Here is a 24,943-nt window from a genome sequence, read left to right as displayed (position 1 = left end):
GGTTTGCAGTGCTCTGAATTCAGTAGGCTGCACCTTCATGCCATGATCCTCTCCAGTATTCACCCCAGCAGCATTCCTGGAAGGCTGTTACTGTGTACCCAGTTCCATTCTTAGACTCAGATCTCAGTCTGATAGAACTGTTGATTCCAATATTTTATATGGAGATTCAAATCCCTATTTAATTGAGCTAGCAGCAACCCTCGTGGTTTTAACATCCACACAATTCATGTGTATCAAAACTGCTTTTCTTTATTCAATCCATATTTACATTCTTCTTTTATTTTCAGCTTCCACTACAGGAAAGCTTACCATAAGCACTAAGCTCATCCCTAATCTCAGATCTCCATGGAGAGTGCATCTGTCAGGGTTCTCCCCCTGGTTTTGCAGCTCTCACACTCAATTTAAAAGCATTCTTTGCTCATAATTCTTCCTTTCTTTTCTTTTTTAACAAAAGTTATTGCTACTTTTTCAGTAAATCAGAGTAAAGAATGCGAATTAAAAAGAAAACAAATACATGTTCTTTAGTTGTGTCCTTAAAGAAAGCCACAGAAATAACTCCTGACTCACTCAGATCTATTTGTAGGCCATTTAGAAGCATGACCTCCAGAGAAAGACAAAACACTTCCTTCCATGTCTTGAAATACTTGTCAGTGGACCTAAGCACGCATGGATGGAATCCAAGCTTAGCAGCCCAGGTAGCCGTGGGCCCAGGAGGTGCAGGAGGAGCACCCTCCCATGGACATTAAACAGTGTGTTGGAGCACGTTGTCAGGCAGCAGCTCTCTGTGGAAGGTTGTGTTGTGCCTTGTTGGGTACAGCCATTGAGATCTGCCATGCTCAGCCAGGGGGGATGAGTGTCCCTGCTGCTCTGTGATGGCAGCAAGGACAGCACACGGCCCTTCCTTTCCCCCAGGCCTTATGCTGGATGTTTTGGTTTTGTTTCACTTCTGTGCCATGAAAAACAAAATAAAACCCTGCAGGGGCCTCTGTATAAGAGCTTGGACAGCCCAGTTGCAGAGCAAAGGGCGGGAGGACCAACTCTAGGCAGTTTCTTAGCTTTCTCTCACAGCCATGCCTTTGAGTCATCACTGCCTGCACAGCACATCCCTACTGCATCCCACTCTCATGTCCCCTAAGAGAGCAGCAGATTCCAATCCATGCCCTCAGTAGTGTTCAGCTGGGCCATGACAGCCATGGAATCATAGAACCATAGAATGGCCTGGGTTGCAAAGGACCACAATGCTCATCCAGTTCCAACCCCCTGCTATGTGCCTCCTCACCTCAGCCTCTTATCACACCAAAATGGGCCTCACCCCCTTCCTGCAGCCGCTCCAGTCATAGCAGAGCTCTTGCCTACAGACCCATGGTTGGCACTGGAAGAGCACAAAAAGCTGCTTTAGTGTGAAAATACACGGCTTTCTAACCAAAACCCAGAGACAAAGCAACATGTAACAGCATCAGTCCATTCTCCTGCTTTATTTGAAATCACATTCAGACAACAAAGTGCAGAAAATAAAGTTGGCCCATGATGCCACAAAGTCTGGAAATAGAAACAGGAGGAAGAAACAAAAATAACTAATCTGCTGCTTCAATGCAGTGGCAGCAAAGTGTCCCCCGGTGCTAAGTGCAGTCAGTGTGTTTGGTTCTTCACTGCTTCATGCCACACCATTATATATTAACAACACATCAATTCATTAACACCACTAAAAAACTTACATAGAAAGTTATTTACAGGTTCACCCTATTAATTTTCTCTTGCAGCGTTGATTGCAGTCCCAGGATGTTGCACTGACACACAACGCATTTAAAACATTTTCAGACAATAACAACTGAATTTCATTCTGTGAACTACAGGACTGTGGCAGTTTATGAACTCTCCCACTGCTCTGAGGTTCATTAGTGATCAGACTCAAATCTTCCATGACTCTTTGAGCTCCAGTACACAGAATAATGCAGAAATGAATATTTTAGGATGCTCAGTATTCCTTAATTTTGTACCGCTCCATAGAGCTCTGAGTGTTGCTTGCAGCACCAACACGCTGCTACTGACGTTTCTACTCATGGTCCAGTACATTGTTGGGTTAAATGCATCTTTTTTAAATATAATGAAGCAGAACATGGAGGAAGCTGAAACCACTCAGCCACAGGACTAATGCAGCCTTCAGCCTTCCTCATCTTCATGCTGTTGATGGAGGGAAAAGCTGACTGCAAATGGTGCCTTCTCAGCCTGAGGGATAGCTCAAGGTCTGGATAGTAGAGTCAGAGCTGGCAAACAAAGCCTATGAATGGGCTGCTACATCTCACATCTCATGTGCCAGCATGCTCCCATGCAGCTGGACTGAAAAGACACTTTGCTTTCACTTCTTTCACAGCTTCAGAGAACATTCAGTCCCGTGGTTGCACTGGAGCTGCTCATGGTTCATCTCTTCCATAAGTAAGAGAGTCGAGCTTTTTGCCCAGCCCCTGCTTACTTGACTTGTTTCCTATGGACACCATCCCTCTGTCACCCCTCTTCTGAAAGAAGGGGATTCCAGCAAGACAGGTAATGCAAAACTTACAAGACAAACAAGAAGTATAAAAACATTTCTTATGGTAGAAACACTGGAAATAGACATAGACCACGGTCTTCTAAAGATACACGAGAAGGAATCTGATATCCTAAACACAAAAGAAAGCTAACTATTGTGTGCCTGTGATTTCTTGCTCTAGGCTATGCATAGGTCAGTATTAGGATTTAAAATGCAGTTACAATTCCATTGCCAACAGACTGAAACAGTCAATATAACATATACATGAGAAATTACACTTCATTGATGCTCCTAATAGGAAATTCTTTCCTATGAAGAGAATCATAGAATGGTTTTGTTTGGAAGGGACATTAAGGACCAATGAGTTCCAGACTCGTTCCCTGGGCAGTGATGTCCTCACCAGCTCAGGCTGCCCAGGGCCCCATCCAACATGGCCTCAAACACCCCCAGTGTTGGGGCATCCACAGCTTCTCTGCACACCCTGTGCCAGTGCCTGATAGGGGAGAATTTCTCCCTTATGTTTTCTTCAGTATTAGGAATCACTGCCTATTTAATGGACACACCTAAGCCTTGAGATGCCATTGGAGTTTCAGTATCACTAAAAGTCTGCTGACATCTTTGTAAATTCAGCTGTATTAGAAATACAGTTCCTAAGAATGAAATTCACACTCTACTAATAACTGCTTTTTCTAAAGGTAATTTCTTCACGTAATTTAATTACCTTATGTTTATTTGGTGTATTTTAATTTAATCATTTTCAGGTACCAAATTTACCATCACATTCTCAACATCTCAGTAGCAAACATATATGAAACATATTATTACAAGAAATTATCCGAGGCAGAAATTGCAGCTCTTTGTTTCGTCAAGAACTGCAAGTGCTACAAAATGTTGCCTTTCTAAAAACTCATCTAATAACTGAGAAAGCAAAGATATTCCTCTCAAAACTAAGTTTTACACTTGGCACCTACATATGCCACTGCATTGCACCAACTTTGTGTTCATTAAACACAGAGTTTCACTGCATACCAGGCCTCTTAAAGTGTGTTTCAGTGTGCACAGTCTAGTCAATGGCATGACATTGGTATGTTCCTCATGAACAAAGGCAGACTATAAGGTAAGACAGTGTCAATCTTTACATTAGGAAATTTTTGAGAAAATCAGATCTTGGCACTAAAAGGAAGAAGTATCTCAACACTACAAAGAAGTATTTCCAGTTGTAAGTCCTGGTACTGGTTGGGTTAATCTGGTAAATCACATACCAGCTTTTCCCCTTCAGACCCCTTTCCAGGCCTGAATGCTCCCCTCCTTCAGAAAGTCTCCTTGCAGCTTTTCCAGCTTTAGCTTCCACATTTGATTTCTCATTCTATCACCTTCAGAGACTGCGAATAATTCCCTTTCTTCATTTACATTATTATTGCCTTAAAGCTATTTATAGACCGTTATAATTTACTTTCAGACCTTTCCTTTTCTAGGCTACTTAACTTAACCTGTCCTCCTCTTAGCTTCTGCTGCTTGTGCACAATTACATCTTCTTATCACAGAATCACAGCACGGCCTGTGTTGCAAAGGCCCACAGTGCTCATCCATCCCAACCCCCTGCTGTGTGCAGGGTCACCAACCAGCAGCCCAGGCTGCCCAGAGCCACATCCAGCCTGGCCTTGAATGCCTGCAGGGATGGGGCATCCACAGCCTCCTTGGGCAACCTGTGCCAGTGCGTCACCACCCTCTGGGGGAAAAACTTCCTCCTCAGATCCAACCTGAACCTCCCCTGTCTCAGTTTCAAACCATTCCCCCTTGTCCTATCACTGCCCACCCTCACAAACAGCCATTCTCCCTCCTGTTTATACACTCCCTTCAAGTACTGGATGCCCACAATGAGGTCTCCCTGCAGCCGTCTCCAAGCTTCTCATCCCAGTTTCTTACTTTTGGATGCTAAGCCTCTGTGTGGCCCCTTTTCTGAGCTGGCAAGACCTTCACTGCCCCCTTGTCATATATTTTTCCTACAAGTATCATAACATTTTCTAAATGTTTAATATTTTCATTAACATAGGATGAAGCTTGATGCAACGTGAACATTATTCATCATTTAAAATGCATGGCATACCACATGCCACATCCACCATCTACAACTAAAACACAGTCTGTGCGACAATAATGTATTTATCCAGTATTTCACATACATCTCTGTCATTTTACACCACGGGTAAGAAATCTACTCCCAGAATTCCCTGTAGACGCTACATAGAAATAATAATAATAATAAAAGACTAAGGAGCTATTTTGATGGCTGTTGATTAACCTTTACTGTCTGTGAGCACATCTCATCCAGATGTTGCACAAGTTAACTGTTTTGACTTTGAATGTCCCTCCTAGAATAGGTCAGTAACAGAATGGCTGTAATGACGAAACTTCAGTTGGTGACTGATAAAAGCTGATTATACACGGTTAATTAAGAATCCTTTAAGTTCAGAAATAATGAGAGCCTGAATCCCTGTAATCAATCCCTATACTTCAAAAGATTTTGTTGCATGTCATAACTGGGGAAGTGAAGGTCATGCTTCAATTTCAAAACTGCCCTACACTTCTATCTACCAAATAAAGGACAATACAAGTCATCCTGAGAAACAAAGCAAGAATGGAAATAGCAGAGAAAGGCCACTGTGGGATGAGCACTGGCTCAAGAATGCATGCAAAGATGGCAGTGATGTTTATGGCCTCTTCCCTTCTTTGCAATGCTCTGAGCTCAGCAGCAGCGCTGCAGAAATTCTAATTTCAGGTGGCTAAGCTTTATTCCTTGGGGCTGGACAACTACAAAGCCCTGTGACACCTGCAAAGACACAGATAGGGAGGAAAACAGACATTTATCTTAAGAGAGAGAAGGGAGAGGAATGGGTATTCTGGTGAACATTATCTTTATTATGATCTTCCAACCTGAGACAAGAGTCACCTGGGAACTCTCTAAGCTGGGAAATACAGCTAAAAAGATGTCACAGCAAATTTGCACATTGAATTGTCCGGAAGTTTCCTCGTGGGAAAGGTCAGAATCTCAAGCAAAAATGGGTAATGAAGGATAACCCTTCACACTGCAGGCGGAACATCACTGTCCACAAAGACTTTACACTGTCATCCAGACAGTGGATGGATGACAGGACCAATTTCTGTAAAGTCTTCAAGCTCACAACCACAACTTCCATCCTTAGTGCTCTTCTTTCAACTTCTTCTGTTTGCTTAATTCACCCCTGTCAAACGTCAGTACTTTTCAAGTAGCACTGGCCATTCCTTCTATGGTACTAGCAATTCCCAAGCCTGTGGAGGAAAGCTTAAAGGCATTCTACAGCTATGACTGGTAATGACGTAATTAAAAATCTTCATATCCACAGTCTTCACGCTGTTTTACCACCTGTAACCTTGAAATACAAAGTAGAGGGTTATTCCCACTGGGACAATCTTACTGTCTGGGTCAGCTCATTATCTGAATAGGGTTTTACCCATGTCCCTTGTTTCCTTCAAGCCAGTGGCAGTGAATTCAGATAATGCTTTGCTTCTTGGCAACTCTATCTGAATGTGCACATAGGATACACAATATTCATGGCAATTATTCTTCACAGCACTATTATCATTGAAAACCTAATATTAGTAGGTAAAATGAGAAACATTCATAATATGACAGTGTTGAAATATTGAAGATGAAGTAGAAAAAATCCTCCTTCAGAGTGATACTCCCCACACATTCCTGTGTTGGGCTTCGTTGATGATTTGCCTCAGCTCATTTCTGGGTCTTGGGGGTGAGGGTAAGCCAAGGGCTGGGTTACATCACAACACTGCTCTGTAGGGCAAGATCCAGAGAGGTGAGAAGACTTGATTCCGTGTCCATATTTGGCATAGAATAACATAGAATAACATATAGGTATCACGGCAACTCCTCGTCTGTTAATGAGTTTTCCTAGTGTTTATTCAAAGTCCTAAAATACTGTAGAAGAGGAAACAATTCTTCTACCCAGCTCAGGAAATTCAGCAATGTTCGACTTCTGCCATGTTGTCTGAATGTCATCTGAGAACAGAGCAAGTGTTTATACTGCAGAATGGGTGTGCCAGTCAACATCGGGCTACTTTAAATCTATGCTATCAAATGTGATCACATCACAGTTGTGAAATAACAGTCTGATAAAAAGAACTGCTAAGTGTTAAAGAGGAAACCAATTGAAACAGGTTCATGAATGCTTTCTCTCCTCAAAAACGCAGTTCAGAATAAGACTTTAAACCTCGTACCTTTTTTCACCATGAGGTCTGCAAAATCTGTATGGGAGATTCTGGTTTTCTATTAACTTATCTCATGTATCAGTTCCTCCCAGAAGAAACCAGAGACAAGCATCAAAATCATTATTTACAGAGTTAATAACCTGCTTATACTGGGCAGCTCATATCTGGTGAGTAGGGATGCCTCATTTTTAAGGCGAATCCACAAATGAAGAAGAATAGAATGGAAAGAACTGTGGCCCAGGTGCAGCACAATTATTGGTCACAATTATTGCAGATCCTTTCAAAGCACGTTGTTTGTTTAGTGTTGCATTTGGAATTACATGCTTTCTTTGGGACTGTCAGAATCCTTCCTAGACTTCATCCTGCAGTGTTTGGTGTTTTAGAATCAGACTCAACTGCACATGAGAAAGATTTCTGTGTATCTAAGCTGTAAACTTTCTCAGCTGATGGTCTTCGGGGGTCCCTTCCCTCTCAAACCCTCCTGTGGTTCTATGAAACAATAAACAAATTTCAAAGACTCTGAAATGAATCAATTTCTTTCATACAAATGAATCTTCTTATCTGAATAATGAAAACATTCGCCTGGCTCTAATCACACCATTTTAGTTGGTATGGAAAGAACTACATTGTACATAGGACTGTGGAGTAAAAAAAACCACCTGTCATTGTGTTTTAATTTATTCACAGGAAGAGGAATTTGCAACCGTATGATGGTTTGTCATCAGGTTTTCCCTCGCTGTGAAACAAGCCTTCACACTTCCAGTTGGGTTTCGCTCAGTGCTGCTGAATCTCTGTGTGAAGATATGGTGTACATCCTGTGGGAAGGAGAAAGCACAGGCATGTTGCTTGGAACAAGCTGACCATCAAGCTCCTAATTCTGGGAAGGTTTTTATTAAGAACATTTCTTCAACACACAAGCCTGGGAAAGAGGGACTTTATTGAACCTCCTTTCTCTGCAGTGATATTTAAGGCTGTTTTGGGTTTGTCTCCCTGTTGCCCAAAGCTGCAGAGAGTTCTTGGGTGAACTATGAATTTAGCATCTCAATTAAGAAACATATATAGACCCTATACTTCTGCAGATGAGATAAATCTGAGCCTGTGATTGCAGGACCATCTGCTAAGGGACACTGTGGAAGATGTCAGGTGCTTTATTTATAATCAGGTACATTAAAAGAATTCTGGAACTGGCAAGGGAATGAAATGAATGATGGCATAGACCCTCATGCCTCTCATTCATACATACATAGTCATACTTTCCTGGGATTCTACATATCTCCCATCACTTAAATCTGGTAGAGCATCTGTGGCCTTTATTCCAGCCCCCTGACAGACTGATTTACAGCATTATCTTACTGTTCTGACTTGGAAAGTAAGACAGAACTGGAAATGTTTTTCCTCCATGGACTCTCAGTGTTTCCATAACTTCCACTGGTGGTCAGTACAGACTGCACCAAAGCTACAGAGAGGGAAATGGAACTGAGGCCTTTCTGGTTTGATTGTTTGTTTGTTTGTTTGTTTGGTGTGTGCTTTTCACAGTTTCATTGATATAGGGCAAAGAAGAGGAACCAGAAGAGAAAAACCGTGCATAAGTCACAGCCAAAAAGAAAGGCCATGGTCAAAAACAAAAGCAGAGATTTGAGGAGCCATGACTCTTGGGAGCACTGTATTGAAACACACCTGACATCTCAAAGAAGAAATTACCTCGAGTCCTTCAAAGAGCTCTTCTTCTGCAGCGTCTTCAGCCCACCTGACCGGCAGCAGGAGAATTTGCAGTCAATGACCTGGTAAATAATTGGGTTGTACATGGCAGCCGACTTGGCAAGCAGAGTTGGTACCACCGAAAACTGGATGGGAACAGAATCTGGCTGTCCAAAGGCTGACCACACAGAGACCACGGCGTAGGGGATCCAGGCAATGAGGAATCCAGCACAGATCAACATTGCCACCTTGTGAGAGGAAGAGGGAAAGGAGTTAAGCTGGCAGAGTTGTCCTCACTGACAGAACGGCACAGAGCCTGGCAAAATGCATGATGTCACATTGCTGTATACTATAGAAATCTCATTTTAACCTCTTGCAAATGTAATTAAATGAATGTTGGATCAGCCAAGTAAAGGATGCTGCTCTGCAGCATTATGATCCTTGGCCTGGATTGCAGATGATGGTGAATTTTTACCACTAGGTCCATTGTTTTTTTGGCACAAGCTTTTGTATTGAAACAGCAAAATAGCCAGTATCAGCATGGAAATTATGGCTCAGTTCTTGCTTTTTCCCATCTTGACAATAATATGTGAGAAATCTAGACCACCACTTCAGATCATGCCATCGCTCAGCTCAGGACAGCACACTGCTGATGTTCTACAAGCCTGTCTTTATGATCCAACAAAGTAAACGAACTTAAATCTTCTCTCTTACCTTGGTCAGCTTCATTTCAAGTATGTGGCTGTTCTGGATCCTGGTGTCGTAGTGAGCAACCTCTTTGGTGGATGACTTGACCTTTAAAATGATTTTAACATAGGAGAACACAATCACTGCAGTTGGAAACAGGAGGCAAAAGAAAAGAATGCTGAGAACAAAAGCCTGCCCAGCCACTGAAGCCTGCGCCAGCCACCAGTCCAGGGTGCACGAGGTCCCAAACGGCTCAGGAGCGTAACTTCCCACACCAGCAAAAGGAACAGTAGCCCAGAACGTCGCATAGGCCCAGATCAGTGCCAGGCAGATAAAGGCATGGTGTCTCTTAAGCCAGGTACCTGCAAGAAAATTCAAGGGTTATAACCACTGTTCCACACGTATCTGGCACAATGAAACCTGCCATCCTACACCTAAAGTAAGAGCTTACTTCTCTGTCAACAACCTCAGTGGGTTTCATTTCATCTCCTTCTACATTGGACACCCACGCTAACCACCTCAGCACAGCTCCACACCTCATGGAGAGATGCTGCCTGTAGGGACGGCATGATTTTAGGTCTCTGCTTTGAGCTGCCTACAGGAGTCTGTACAAAAGCAATCCAAACATCTCGCTCAGCAACAGCATGGGAATTTCCCTTATTTTGTTGGGGAGTTTGTTCCTCACCATGCAAGAAAAACATCTCTTCCAAACTGTGGCTGTGCTCTTTAACTGAAAAGGGTGAGGCACATAATGCTTCATATTTGAGAGATATACAGTGTTGATGGATATTTCAGTAACAGCTTTCATTGCTAAATTCATTTCCTCCTTTCAAGATCCATCTCCAGACTAGAGAGATATCACATTTATTATGACCTACTTCACATCCAAATCTTTTAGCTGTTTTAGCCTGCCAAATATCTTACAGGAATGTAGGCATCTAATGAGGAATACTTGTGTGTATCAGGTCATAAGACCTTTCAATTTGTGCAAAACTTGAATCTGGTAACACCAGTTAACAGCCAATTAGACACAAAGTGATTTATCTATGAGTGATTACTAAAACTCCCAGCTTAAGCAGACAGCAGAGGGACAAAAGCAAAGAGGGTATGTCCAGCACTACAGATGGACATATATAATAATACCTACAGATTTAGTAGGTATTATTTGGGTCATGCAAACATATTTACTTTATATATGCATTCTTCTCTATAGTTAACATAAGTATTTTGGAGAGCTTAACTATGATTTCCAGCTAGAAACCTCAGATGACAATGGCAGGATAAAAAGCTTAAGATACTTAATATATCCAAGGAGAGGTTAAGAGCACAGCTTTGGTGGTTGTGAAGGGCTTCTGCCATCCAGCAAATGCAGTCTAACAGGACACAAGAGCCTGCTTGAGTCAGAATTAGGCATTTCTCCTACCATCAGTGTGATCTGCTCAGACATACTCGACATCTCAAACAGAAGAATACCTGCCTTCATGGTAATACTCTACTCCATCAGAAATTTGGGTTCTGGTTCAGAAACATTTGAGAACAATTTGTAGAATCATGGAATATACAGTTGGACGACACTGAGTCCAACTCCTGGCTCCACAGAGGACAACGTAAGAGTTAAATTAAGGTATTAATTATTAAGGTTCAAGACCACGATCAATGTTCCCTGAGGACCCTGTTCCAGTGCCTGACCACCCTTCCCAGTGAAGAGAGTTTTCCTAACTTTAAGTAGGATGTTGGCAGAGATAACCAAAGCAGTTGTTTTTGGTCATGTAAATCCTTAACTCCCTCATTTGTAATGTATTGTATTGTATTGTATTGTATTGTATTGTATTTGCTTTATTGGTTTGGGTTTTGTGTTGTGTTTTGTTCTTTTCCTCCTCCTATTCCAGGAAATCATTTCAAATTGTTTTGTTCACAACCCTAATGACCAGCGTCTTCTTGGGCAGGAGGGGGAGAGGAGGCAAAATGAGACCATCTCTTAATACGGTTTCTCTTCCTTACCATAAGCCAAGTGACAGATTTTTAGGTATCTATCCAGGCTGACAGCTGTCATGGTAATAAGGCTCCCACAGCCAAAGAAGAAGCCAGCCCATCCGTACCAGCGGCAGCCCATCCATCCGAAGATCCAGCGGTGAGAAAAGAAGGAAATGATACTGAAGGGTTTTCCTACAACTTCCAACAGAGAAAAGACTGTCAGTTGACTGACAAAATCTGCCACTGATAAAAACATTCTTTTTCATAGCTAAATCTCACAGCATCTGCACATGGTAGGATTATTCAAACATGTTGTATGTGCTGCAAACAGATGCTTCCCTGCAGACCACAGGAAGCAGAAGTCAGCTTGCACTCTAGTGCTAAGCACGTACAAATTCATCCCTCTAAAAAACTTCTGAGTATGATTTATCATAGAATCATAGAATCACAGAATGGCTGGGATGGAAAGGACCTGAAGGATCATGAAGCTCCAACCCCTCTGCCACAGGCAGGGCCACCAGCCTCCATATCTAATACTAGATACTGGTTTAGGTCCACTTGCAAACACAAACATGTGAATCTGCATATGGAACAGGCACAGACCTAGTCAGACTACATCCTAATAACTAATTGAGTATCTTCAAACATAGTAGAAAGAAATTTGCCTTCAAAGAGGTCTTCTGCAAGTGTACCAAGGCCCAGTATTAGAATCTACACTGTTGTACAGTGTTAGGTAAGAAAGACATGTGGTGCAATAGGCAGAGCATGGATCTGAGCAGCAGAATGTCTTCAGCGCCTGCCCATCCTGCTACATGTCCCGAGGGACTCTCAGCGAGTCTTCTGCATGCAGATACTCAAAAGTTTTAAGTATCCCCAGCCAGCAGGTAAACCCCGCGGTGCTTTGGAGATCCTCGTGGCTCTCTAGATTGGTTCTCCACTTAAAGAAGTGGATGGTGTGCTATGAAAGAAGTCAGGATAGGTCATATGTTGTCCCATTCTTGCCTTCAAACAGACTGACATTATTCACATTCTTTGTAAATACCAGGACAATGGGAAATCTTGGAAATCGTGATTTTCTAGTTGGAAATCTCCATCTTCTCAACCATTCAACGGTAACATTCAAACAACATTAAACATTTAACTCCAGCTTTCCATGTATATTCCTGCACAGGAGTTACCTGAGTGCCTGCAGGGGTTCACAGCACCACCAGCTGCCCTGGGCTCCTGCCCTGGCGGTGAGACCACAGCAGTTTAGGTAATGGACATGTGAAGCAAACTCCAATTCCCACAGCATAAATTATTCATAGAAATAAATCAAGAGAATTTCACAAAAACGATCTGAAGTAAAATGTTTCCCTGAATATTCCCCTTCAAATCAAGCTGATGTGAAATAAAATATTTCACTCTCAATGAGAAAATGGAACATTTCTACCAAAAGACAAATCTCACAAAGAAGGGCCTCTGCTCCATTTCTATGTCAGTACTGAGAAGCCCCCAGAATGAGGCGTATTTTTAAACAATGCACTCTGGGCATCTTTTCCTGTAGCTGAAGCCTGCAAGGAAAGCTCTATCTGACATGAAGGCTGTGCTTAAGTCATAGAAACACATTTTTCTTCAAGCAGAAGAGACACTTTAATTTTTCAAGCAAACGCTGACCCCGGTGATCAAAGTTTCAAGAAAAACATGAAATAGCACAAAAGCCGGGATGTACTCTGAGAGCAAGCAACCTTCTTCATGTAAGCCATTGTCAGCTCTAAAGGGCATCACATTTATTTGCACGCAGTGAGGTTCTGTTAGCGCTGCCCTGCCAGGCTCAGCCCTGAACAAGGAGCTGTTGCCACCCAGTGGCGATCTGCAGGAAGTTGGGCTATTGCAGACCTCGCATCTTCAACCAAGTGCCCAGGTAAGCCAATGAAGTAGAATGACTTTGGAAAATGTCCCATCTCCACTACGATTAGCACAAAGGCAGAACTCATCACGTTTTTTGAGTCAACGCCTTCAAGAAGCACGTGTAGCTCTGCCAGTCACCACTGCTTCCCATAACAATACTTCAGCAGGTGAAGTTGAGATCCCTGTGGAAATATGGTGACAGAGATCAGTTGTGTTGGGGATACACCTAAGGAGAGAAGAAGGGAGCCCTCATGCTAGGACTCTTGCTTTCCTAGCCTTCCCAGATGGGCTGTAGTTTGTGTGCTCGGGATACACACTTTAGTGTTTTAGAAATACCTTTACATTACAAACATGTAGCTACAGAGAATTCCCATTTCAGCGGAGCAACTCACACTATTCAGATCTTTATTACTCCTTCCCTAGAGTGCTGCAGGATGGAAATAGCATATCAAGGGTTGTTATGCTAAAACAAACACAGGGATTCATCTTTGTGCTAGCAGAGTGAATGTATTTATACCAACAGCTTTCTTCAGCAGAAGGGATGTGTCTCATTCAGATAACCATGCTTACTGACCACTGAAAAACAACAGAATTTCTGGGGTCAGCAGTCTGTTGGATGTGTGCAGCAGCCACAGCAAGAGGCTGCATCTTCGAGGGGCTGGGAGCCATCCTTCTATGTCACTCTACACTATTTCAGGCATTTGGAAAGTGGCAAAGCCATTCAGGAGGGATGAGAGCAGGGAAACAGTGCTGGACCTGAGGGCAATAGTGCCAGCATATGCAACACATAGGGAACAGATGACTTTGGGAGCATGGGAATGTTCTATCATTTATATTGCACTGAAGACACTGCATGGTCATAGCTGGGTCGCATCAAGCCTTTTTACTCATTAGGTCGTCTGCCATCTAAAAAAGCCTTTTCTAAAGGACATCCAGCTTTCTCCCTCTCGTTTTCCTGTCACTCTGAGCAGCTTAATGAGACTCACGTGAAGAGCCAAAGAAGTGACCTGCAAAGACCCTTGACTCCCCAGTGTTGTGTAAGCCTTTACAAAGATTCCTGTCTCATTCCAGAGCATCTGGGTTGCTCAGCCCTGGCTGATGAGTTAAAATAGAAACCCCTCAAGTTGGCTGATGTTGTTTTACTCTACAGACTGACACAAAGGCTTATTTTCCTGACACAAAGAAAGAAGGTGAGAGTCACTGGCAAGAGAAGTATTACCTTTGATAGGCCAATGGCCTCTGACAGGTTCCAATTTGTTCCCTTCACTCCCACCCCTTACTAAGGTTTGATTCCCTCTTGTTGCACCACGCAGCAAGTAAAGGCAATTTTCTTCAACAGCAGCGCAAGCCCATTTTCTGCTCACTGTGCTGGGATGCACATGGGAGCTGTCTCTGAAGGCTGCACAGCTCTGAGGGGAACACGAGCTTTGCCTGAGACAGAATTGTTAAATGTAGCCCTATTTTCTCCTCCGGAGTTTTCACTTCCTTCCATCAAGTTGTGAAGGAACGTTGTTTTCTGTCCTTCCCTCTGTCGTGCAAATAACAGAGCAGAAGTTTAAGTACCAGAGGCTCTCGTATCTGGAGGACTGCCTCTCCTGCTGCCAGAAAGGAGAGTATAACAAAATGAACAAAAGTAAGACATTAAATTACCTGAAATGCCCAGATCACACACTGCTAAATTAACAGTCATTATCTCCGCGGGTCTTAACTTCTTTTTTCGCTTTGAGGACATAAAGATAACATACCCGTTTCCCAGAGTTGAAAGAATCCCTACAATTTAAAAAGAAAAGAAAAGCAATAAAATTGGAGTTCTCCTTCACAACAGTGATGCTTCATCCCACCACTGAAATTCCTGTTTGTTCTGTGTTCCCAAGGCGAGACATTCTGCAAAACACGACATCTCACCCCCATTTTGTACCTCATAGAGACATCTGCAGGCATGGAATCATAAACTCAGAGAACAACAGAATGGTTTGGGTTGGAAGGGACCTCAAGGATCATGAAGCTCCCACCACAGGCAGGACCACCAACCTCCACATTGATACCAGCCCAGGCTGCCCAGGGCCCCATCCAACCTGGCCCTGAACACCTCCAGGGATGGACGGGGCATCCACAGCCTCTCTGGGCAGCTGTTCCAGCACCTCACCACTCACAGTAAAGAACTTCCCCATGACATCCAACCTAAATTTTCCCTGGGTCCTCATGAACCCAGTTTGTAACACAGCACATGAATGAAGCTCAGCTGTCTGATCAGCAGCAGCTCAGCTCTGACCAACCCTAGTTTTATTCTGCTGTTTTGAGATTTTCACTTTAAAATGAACACAAATTATTTCTATTCATATCACAGACTAACTTTTACAATGAAATTTGATTTATATCACAATCAGAAAGGAAAAATAGGCAGAACAAAAAATAACAAGACCATTCTAAATCACCTATCATAGTCCTGAACCCTTTCCAACCGACCTGAGGTCTGCAGAGCATTCTTCCTCAGACAAAACTGGACTCCTACAGCCACCCACCCTGTTCACTTTTTTTCCCTCTGTGTCCCAGCAAAGCCAGTGGGGACTCTGAGTTGCTCCAAATCATCTTCATTGGAAGGGAAATTCAGGATTGTTTCTGTCTGCAGAAAATATAAGAGCCACCAACAGAGCTTCCTGGGAACAACAGAGATGTATTTCCTTCCAGTTTCTGCTATTTCTGCAGGTCCAGGATATTATTAAAATGTAGCCATCCACCCAAGCACAAGTGGGTAACAAAGACAGGTTTGCATTGCAGGAGATGGTGGTGTAGGCTGGGTGAGGAGCAAAACCAGGCTTGGAAGGTACAACCTACACACAAAGCACCAACCAGCCAAAGTCTTGTTGTGTTGTTTGGAATCAAAAGAGGAAAGAGTTGGCAACCCTGCACATAGCAGGGGGTTGGGAGTGGATGGGCACTGTGAGCCTTTGTAACCCATGCCGTTCTGTGATCCTATGACTCAATGGGCTGATATAATCTGTGCAAACCCAAGGAGGATGCAAATGTAGTATTTGGGTGCATATATGATTAAGGTACTTGGCTCAAATGAAAACTGTTATTGGCATTTGTAAGGACCATAAGGATAAAGTATCTTTGCAAGTAAAATGAAAACAAAAACAACAACAACAACGAAAAAAAAACACAAATAAAAGTTAAATCTATAGCAAAAAGTGGGATATGATGTCTAAAGTAGAGCTACACGTGGATCCAGCAGAGAAGCTGTGTGTCTATCAGCCCTCCTTAACTACAAGATCAGACTCATGGTTGGGATTTGCTTTTTCACAGGAAACGTGATTTCTGTTCTTCACCTTTATTCAACTCTCTCTGTGCTTTGAAATACGTTTCACACCTGGCAGGGCTACTTCTTTGGAACTGAATAAATCTACACTGCATACAGCCCCCACAAATAGGCCCCATGGTGTGCTGAGGAAGGATTCATTTCAGCTCCCCAGACATCTTTCCTGGGATTACATCCAGTTTGCTTCTCCAAGCAAAAAAAAAAGCCTCGAGGGGGGTTTTTTTAGACAGCTCAGTGAAAACAGCTGTTTGTCCAGCAGACATAAAGAAATAACATATATTGTATATTTATGGAAGGATATAAAAACTTAGGATGCATACAAATTGGTACATGAATACTGAAAACAGCACAGAGTCACTGAGGGAAGACAGAGCCTCACCTGTCAGCTCTATAGCTCTGAATGTCTTCTTCAATAAAGGCATAAGCAAAAGGCCTGTGAGAAACAAGGGTTATTCCAGAAGGGTTATTCCAGCCTTTGTGGGATGTCAGCATTGGAAGGAAATAAATAGATCCCTTGTGTCAGTCAGAGGAAAGGCAGTAAGAGAGGCAAGTGTGCAAGACAGCAAAGAAGAACCATGAAGGTAAGACTAGGAGGTCTTTGTGCACAACTAGTAGAGCAAAAAAATGAAGTTAAGAGAAACGAATGTGAAGGAATATCCTCTATAAGCCTGGGTCCAGCTGGCTGAGCCCCAGAGCCCAGCCTGGTGCAGCATCGTTACGCCACCTGGGCTCAGTGTTACTGAGAAAATAGGGGTTGAGCTGTGAGAAAACCCATCAGCTGAATCCTTAGCAAAGGAAAACCAAAACTGCAGAAAGAAGTTAAGTGCTGAGACAGCAGTTAGAAGCTCAGGTATTTGTGAGCAAACCTGTTGGCACAAAAAGATACGATGCTGCCCCACAAATAGCACAACAGGTGGTAAATTGGCAAGAACAGGGACCTGCCTGCTTCTAAGATGGAGAGCAGCATTTCCCAACCCAGTAGCTACCTGATGCATCACTGTTTAACCTTGAAATCAGTTGAAGCTCTCATCTCCATGTACCAGCCAATAAATAACTGCATTTATTCTGCTTGCAAAGTCCCTTTGAAAGTGGTGGAAGATTCCAAAACAAAAAGGAGGAGAGGGTTATGGGCAGAAAGTGATGTCCGATGTAATATAAAACAGAGGAGAGCTGCTGCCAGGAGACGGGCAGGACCTGGGCGATCACATCTGAGGGTGTTCTTTGATGTGTGGGCACATGAGAGACTTGGAAACGAGGCAATAAAATCACAGTGTGAGGGCAGAAGCCTGCTCTGGTCAGAAACAACAGAACTGTGGTTTCTGCTCTCATTGTGTGTGCCTGCAAGGACACAGTGGCATAGAATCACAGCATGGCCTGGGATTGCAAAGGCCCACAGTGCTCACCCAGCTCCAACCCCCTGCTGTGTGCAGGGTCACCAACCAGCAGCCCAGGCTGCCCAGAGCCACATCCAGCCTGGCCTTGAATGCCTGCAGGGATGGGGCATCCACAGCCTCCTTGGGCAACCTGTGCCAGTGCGTCACCACCCTCTGGGGGAAAAACTTCCTCCTCAGATCCAACCTAAACCTCCCCTATCTCAGTTTCAAACCATTCCCCCTTGTCCTATCACTAGAGCTGTACTTCAAAGTTGAAATAAAAGCTCATTACCAATTACTGTCAAATAAAACCCAGCTATGATGTCAGCTTCTCTAGACAGCTTTGATGCAAAGGGGTCTTCCTGCTGCACGTAGTGTGGGAGATATTCTTCCTGGGAGGAGGAGTTGCAGTCTGATGCCATCCCACTCATGTCCAACTCAGTGTCTGAGAAAACAAACAAACAAACATACAGAACGAACAGAGCACACAATAGCACCCATCTGCCACCAGAACTGGCAAAGATGTTTTTCTTCATATGTAAGATGTATCCCCCCATCCTCATCTCTGTCCTCCCAGCTCCCAGGGCATTTCAGGATCTGTTTCAAAATTGCGTAAAGCATCTGGCCATAGTTTGTTTCATGACTTTGTTTACCCAGGAATGTCATGATTGATACTGTAAGCACTGCAGTAACCCATCCGAGCAGTAGCTGGGAAGCACTGTGCTGCAGCACTCAACCCACGGCTCCTGAGGCGCCTTCCCTGATTGTCTGAAGGAGTTTCATGTTTCCAGCTGAGCAACCCAAGGCTGAAGATCTAGGAAAACCAAGCAGGGCAATTGTTGATGTCTGAATAGATTTGTTGTTCAGCGCACTTAATGCGTACTGGACTTGTCTTTATCTATACGCACTATTCTCATAATCCCAAGAAGCTGGGAATTATCAGTTAGACAGTCCCAGCAGTTTCTTTGTGTCCCGAGGGGCACAAACTGCAGCTCTGCACATTGCACAGTTCAGTGAAGAGACATATCCATAATTCTCCTTAGAGTTATTTAGATGGTGGGATCCAACGCAAACAACTTCACGTGGTTTTGGTTATGAATATTAATGGTTATTTAAATATCTGGTTTAAATACCAGATTACAGCTTTAAAATAGTTCCAACATTCAGAAATAGCTGGGCCCCCAAAGCAAAGTTCAAGATTCAAATCTCACTTTAAGAGCAGAAGAAGACAGAAAGAGGATGTAATCAATAAGGCACTGCAATCATTCCTCTTATCATTCCAAGTCAAGGAAAACCATAATCCCCATCAGCATTCTGTTCCAGTGGAGGTTTGGGTAAAAGAACAGTAAGGAGGGATGGAGATGGCTTTTAAACTATCAGGTGGAGGGCTGCAAATGGAAATGTGCATTTCCCAAGACGTACCAAGTTTGAACACCTCACCCTATTGTTTTGTCCCATCTTATGTATGTGCTTCGCTAGATGCCACAGTATTACAATGACTTATCAAAAGGTCAAAAAGGTCCCTAAACATCCCACTTTGGTGGGATGTGTGATCCGTGTATGCACTAGTCTCCACTGCTTACAAGTATCACATCACACTGAATGCTACCAAAAAGTCATCTGTGAAAGCAACTGCAGCAGCAAAGCTTTACTGTGGCTGCTGGACAAGGGAGCATGAGGAATGGATTATCTTGAAAGTCATGGACCACATATGGAATCATTGCCATCATTCATGAAAGCAAATGAATTCACCAAGACATAAACTATAGAGTGAAACAAAAGATACCAATGGATCCCAGTGCATCTGCAAAGAGAGAATTAGCAGAGCTCATTTAAGGAGTTATCTCAGCTAAGTGATAACATTATCGATTGTGTTAATTAAGAAAATAACTTCCCACCCTCTTGTGATATGTAATAGGTCTTAAGGACAATACAAGTATGAATAATTTTAGCAGAACAAGTAAAAGACAAAAGCTAGAAGTTCACATTAGTACCAGAGGGCACGGTTATCTTTCAAGGGGGAAAAAGGGGAATGATCTTTCTCTTTTCTTTGCCCAGTGATAATTATTTCTCAGACACTCATTAACAAAGTTAGTTAGCTCTCAGTGGCAGTTCATATCATATGTATCTTTATTTGAAACCTCTCTTGTATTTTGCAGTGCGTGCTGTGCCATACAGACGGGGGCAGGCATGGGCCACAGTCCCCATGGGCACTGTGTCATCCCCACAGTCTTCCCAGCTGCTGTGCTGTCACCAGAGACCTTGAGTCCACCTCACCAGGTGACAAACAAACTTCTCTCTTTAGTTTGATGGTATCATCAAACTTGGTATCATCAAACTTGCTTCTGATGTTCTGTTTAGGTTGTAGATGCCCCATCCCTGCAGGCATTCGAGACCTTGTAAGACCAATTCAATTCTTGTAAGACCAGAGGACTACTTTGCATCAGGTCTCCAATGACTGAGGTGTGGGAGCAGAGAGCCATGGTGCACTGCTTGCCCACGCACACGTCCACTGCCCATCCTTACAGCACATCTCGTGCTGAAGGGCTGCAGTGAAAATAGATTCAAAGCCACAACAGAGGTCACCAATTTGCTCCATCTTGTGAGAAATGGACTCATGCTTGTTCTTGTGTTGCAGGCAATTCATATTTAATTAACAGAAACAATTCTGCTTTTAAATAATATATTCCTTAAAATGGAACTGTTCCACTATAGCTAACCTCAAAATCCTATAGCTAGTCCTTCAAAGTCCTTACCCAGACTGTATATAAGAGCAATAGCGACTCTCAGACCTTTTGCGACAAGAGACAGAGGAGGGGTAGACTGGAGAAAGATTATGGGTAGCTGTAGCTGTTTGGTTGCACCAATGCTATTTTGCCAGATCTGCCCCAATTCCACTTCATTCTCTCTCCTCAGCCCCACTGAGGAGCTGTGGGCAGGGAAGGAAAGCTCAAGAGCCCCAAACAGGTAACACACATCACAGAGACGTGCACTCATACAGTGACAGTCAATGAGAACTGGGCATCAGCAGTCCTCCTGGTGAGGAAAATCCTTCCTGCTCAGAAGCCAGAGTACAAGGAGGAAAGGGGCCGTCCCCCTGGCACCCCTCCTTGGAGCCCTCTGGCACACTGGAACTGAACAGATGTCCAACATGAGTACTGCTGCCCACAGGTGTCAGAGCTGTGCTCTGCACAGTCAGTCCTGGAGCCCTAAAGGCACACAGCTCTGTCAGTGTGTGCCTGCAGCCCACTCCTTTATCACACAGTAGGGATTGGGGTCATCCCTTTAAGCCTCATGAGAAGGGAGCAGAGCAGGCATTTCACAAGTTGCATTTCACAAGTTGCAGAGCAGTTGCAGAGGATTCACTGAACGTGAGCATTTCTGTGCCACTGAGAGCACTGCAGCCATGCAGCAGGTTTCACACTCCTGTTTTCCTAGTGCAAAAAGCACAGATGGGAGCAGCAGCACCAACAGCGCGAGCCTGGAGAAAAGCGGTCACAGGAACTTCTGGATCAGAAGAAAAGAACACATCACCCAGCATGGCACTGCACGGTGCGCAGCAAGGGACAGCACGGCCCAAAGGCTGAGCTAATGCAGAACCAAAAGGCACCCAGCATGTTGCCCTGCACTTGTACGTGCAGCTCCTAGGATGCTTTCAGGTGCAGGTTTGCTGTTGCAGAGGAAATCCCTTTCCCCAGTTTCTACATTGCTGTCCATTTGTCCATCAGTGTGTCCTGGTGACACACAAACCCAGACCCTGTCCTGGGCAAGGACAAGTGTTTCTGGCTGAGAAGCACACAAAAACCCATCTGTTCTGATCTCATACTAAACACAAAGTCCATACCATAATTGTAGAATCATAGAACCACAGAACGGCCTGTGTTGCAAAGACCCACAGTGCTCATCCAGTTCCAACCCCCTGCTGTGTGCAGGGTCACCAACCAGCAGCCCAGGCTGCCCAGAGCCACATCCAGCCTGGCCTTGAATGCCTGCAGGGATGGGGCATCCACAGCCTCCTTGGGCAACCTGTGCCAGTGTGTCACCACCCTCTGGGGGAAAACTTCCTCCTCAGATCCAACCTGAACCTCCCCTGTCTCAGTTTCAAACCATTCCCCCTTGTCCTATCACTGCCCACCCTCACAAACAGCCGTTCTCCCTCCTGTTTATTCGTTCCCTTCAAGTACTGGATGCCCACAATGAGGTCTCCCCGCAGCCTTCTCTTCTCCAAGCTAAACAAGCCCACTCCTTACTTTGAAGCCAACTGATAATCAGCAGCACAACAACATCAATCAGATAATCTGCATCAAAAGGAACCGGTCAGTAGTTTATTCTCCTGACATTGCCCAGAGACACAGACAATCCATTCTCTTTCACATTTAGTTTGTAATAACGGCAATGTCAGACCTGCACGGACCTCCACCAATGCTGCAAATAAATACACAGATAGAATTAAAACATCGGTCCCCAAATGGTGATTTTTCTCCTGGTTCTGTGTGCTGCCCAGCTGTGTTACTCCATAGCGGTGCCTCAGTGAATGCACAGCACTCAGCAGCCCCAGCAGCGCAAGTGGAGGAGAGAAAGAAAGAAAGAAAGAAAGAAAGAAAGAAAGAAAGAAAGAAAGAAAGAAAGAAAGAAAGAAAGAAAGAAAGAAAGAAAGAAAGAAAGAAAGAAAGAAAGAAAGAAAGAAAGAAAGAAAGAAAGAAAGAAAGAAAGAAAGAAAGAAAGAAAGAAAGAAAGAAAGAAAGAAAGAAAGAAAGAAAGAAAGAAAGAAAGAAAGAAAGAAAGAAAGAAAGAAAGAAAGAAAGAAAGAAAGAAAGAAAGAAAGAAAGAAAGAAAGAAAGAAAGAAAGAAAGAAAGAAAGAAAGAAAGAAAGAAAGAAAGAAAGAAAGAAAGAAAGAAAGAAAGAAAGAAAGAAAGAAAGAAAGAAAGAAAGAAAGAAAGAAAGAAAGAAAGAAAGAAAGAAAGAAAGAAAGAAAGAAAGAAAGAAAGAAAGAAAGAAAGAAAGAAAAGAAAGAAAGAAAGAAAGAAAGAAAGAAAGAAAGAAAGAAAGAAAGAAAGAAAGAAAGAAAGAAAGAAAGAAAGAAAGAAGAGAAACTGTATAAAACTTCCAGATTCATCAGTAATTTCAGGTTTGTTTCCCTGCCTCTTTGGGGAGACAACATCATGACGACTTTATTCCTGCGATGATTTATTCCACAGGAAAGAGGAGAAAGATAGAATGGCCATCAGACCGTTAATGAAGCTGCTTTGTAGCAGCTGGTCCGGGGTTAGCGGGACCTTGATGGAGGATAAAGTGAGCACACACAGCGCAGACACCCACCTGTGCACGTCTGTGTGCACCTCTGCACCCACACTCTGCACCCGCAAACTTTCACACCCCCGAACAAGAACAAGAGCCGCAGGACCGGACGTACCTCGCGCACCAGCTCCACGCAGAGCATCCCCCCGAGCTCCGCAGCTTGAAGTCAAACCCAAACCGTCTGCAACAGCGTGAAACCGCGGTTCCTTCAGCGCTCCGAGTCCTACAGCTCAGCAGACGGGGCAGAGCGGCGCCGAGCCCCGTGCAGAGCCGACACTCCGTCCCGCCGGGTGCGGCTGAGGATACTGAGGATGCTGAGGATGTTGAGGATGTTGAGGATGCTGAGGATGCTGAGGATGCTGAGAGCCCCCTCCCTCCTCCCTGAGGGGCCGCAGCTCCTCCACCTCTCATCAGCCCACCCCGCTCCGGAGCTCCCAGCCCCGCCTCCGTCCAGCCCCGCACCGCACCCCGTCCCGCAGCATCCCGGGGGAACGGGTGGCTGATAGGAGATAGCCACGAATAGGAAACTGAAGCGGCACTTTAAAGCATAGATCAATACAGGCTAAAACACTTCTCTTTTGCTTTAAATAAATAAGCACAGAGCGGAGGGGGAAGGACTGTGAAACTCCACAGTGACCTGGCAGACCCAAAATGCTTGCATGGCAAGTGGCATGGGGACAGCCCACTGAAGAACGAATAGGAACACAGAGCTTCACGCTCAATTGACTTGGAGTTGCTTTGCAGGAATTGGTCATTGTTAAAGTCATCTTTTATTTACAGGGTGAAGAAACAGGGCAGAGAAAAACAAAAGACATCAGCTTTTTTGAGCAACCAGTTCATTCTAGTAAGATGTCGGTCTTTCAGATGATTGGGGTGTGCCAGATCAGAGGTAAATGTCAGAAGAGCTCCCAGGTTGTGAAGCTCCAACAGCTCCAGAGCCGATCCTGTGTTAGACTCAAGAGAAGGATAATGGGTAACTCGGCAGAGAGACCCAAACACCACAGCATCCCACACCTCATCTGCATTTGGAGATGGGAAAGGTGAGGGCTAAAGGGGGTGGTACAGCACAGAAGGGTCAGGACGTGGGCAGGGCAATGAATGGGCTCACTGATGGTGTAAGAGTAAAGATGCAAGTTGTGAGATTTAGGCACTTCCAGCATGGCTGCACACGGTGGCCTGAAAGAGGGGAAAGTGAGTGCAAGATCCTCACCCATCATGATGTGTCCATCTGAATTACCCTTATAGCACTTGCACTCACTCATTAAGAAATAGATGCCAGGACTTATTAGAGGGCAATGCAGTGTGAACCTCCAAGTCACACATCATGACGTGTGACAGAACAAATTAATCCATCCTCTCTCGGGGCCTCATTTTCCAGCTGCTAACATGAGTTAACTGAGTCACTGGCTGCACTAAACCTACGAGCATCATTTGGGGCGGTATTTTAAATGTTAACACTTGGACACAATTTGCCTCAGCATCCTCTGCAGACCTTCCCAGTTGAGATGCAGTCCAGTGATGGCTTCAGTACACCTACATGTCCACTGACAGCAGGAGAGTTTTGGAGAGGCCATGGATTGCTGGAAAGCAGCAGAGATAGCACTGCACAACAGGGCACAACAGGGCACAGCAGAAGGAGGGTTTCCACGGCTTGAGAAGACACAGCAGGCAGCTCAAGGCTGTGTGTAGTGTTTGCATAGTCTGGTCACAAATCTGAGACCACTCCAAAATTTCCTTGTGTCCAGAGAGCAGAAAAATACTCATCTCCAAACTACTCACATAGTTCTTCCTTGGAAAATATGAAACATGAAGGCCTTCTAAATGAAGAACAATGATGATGGCTTTACAGGAAGGAAGGAGGGAGGAGGAAGGCAGCATTCGGACATACTGTTGTTCTTTGAGGAAGAGAAGGT

The 24,943-nt window shown here is 44.1% G+C and overlaps 1 protein-coding gene across 2 annotated transcripts; it reads right to left on the bottom strand.

Annotated features, from left to right (window-relative positions):
* Positions 1 to 7,452: 7,452 nt before the first annotated feature.
* OPN5 (opsin 5) lies at positions 7,453 to 23,500 on the bottom strand. 2 transcript variants are annotated; one of them, XM_085540920.1, is made up of 7 exons: positions 23,146 to 23,500; positions 18,024 to 18,176; positions 14,690 to 14,809; positions 11,177 to 11,347; positions 9,203 to 9,537; positions 8,492 to 8,736; positions 7,453 to 7,605 (listed from the first exon to the last, which is right to left on the bottom strand). In XM_085540920.1, the coding sequence occupies exons 2-7, from the start codon at positions 18,160 to 18,162 to the stop codon at positions 7,542 to 7,544; spliced, it is 1,074 nt and encodes a 357-aa protein (XP_085397046.1). In that variant the 5' UTR covers positions 18,163 to 18,176; positions 23,146 to 23,500; the 3' UTR covers positions 7,453 to 7,541.
* Between the last annotated feature and the right edge of the window lie 1,443 nt (positions 23,501 to 24,943).

This window comes from Coturnix japonica, chromosome 3 (assembly GCF_054131305.1).
Source record: "Coturnix japonica strain WE chromosome 3, WE-NBRP24, whole genome shotgun sequence".
NCBI lineage: Eukaryota > Metazoa > Chordata > Aves > Galliformes > Phasianidae > Coturnix > Coturnix japonica.
This window is presented reverse-complemented; position numbering and strand designations above follow the sequence as displayed.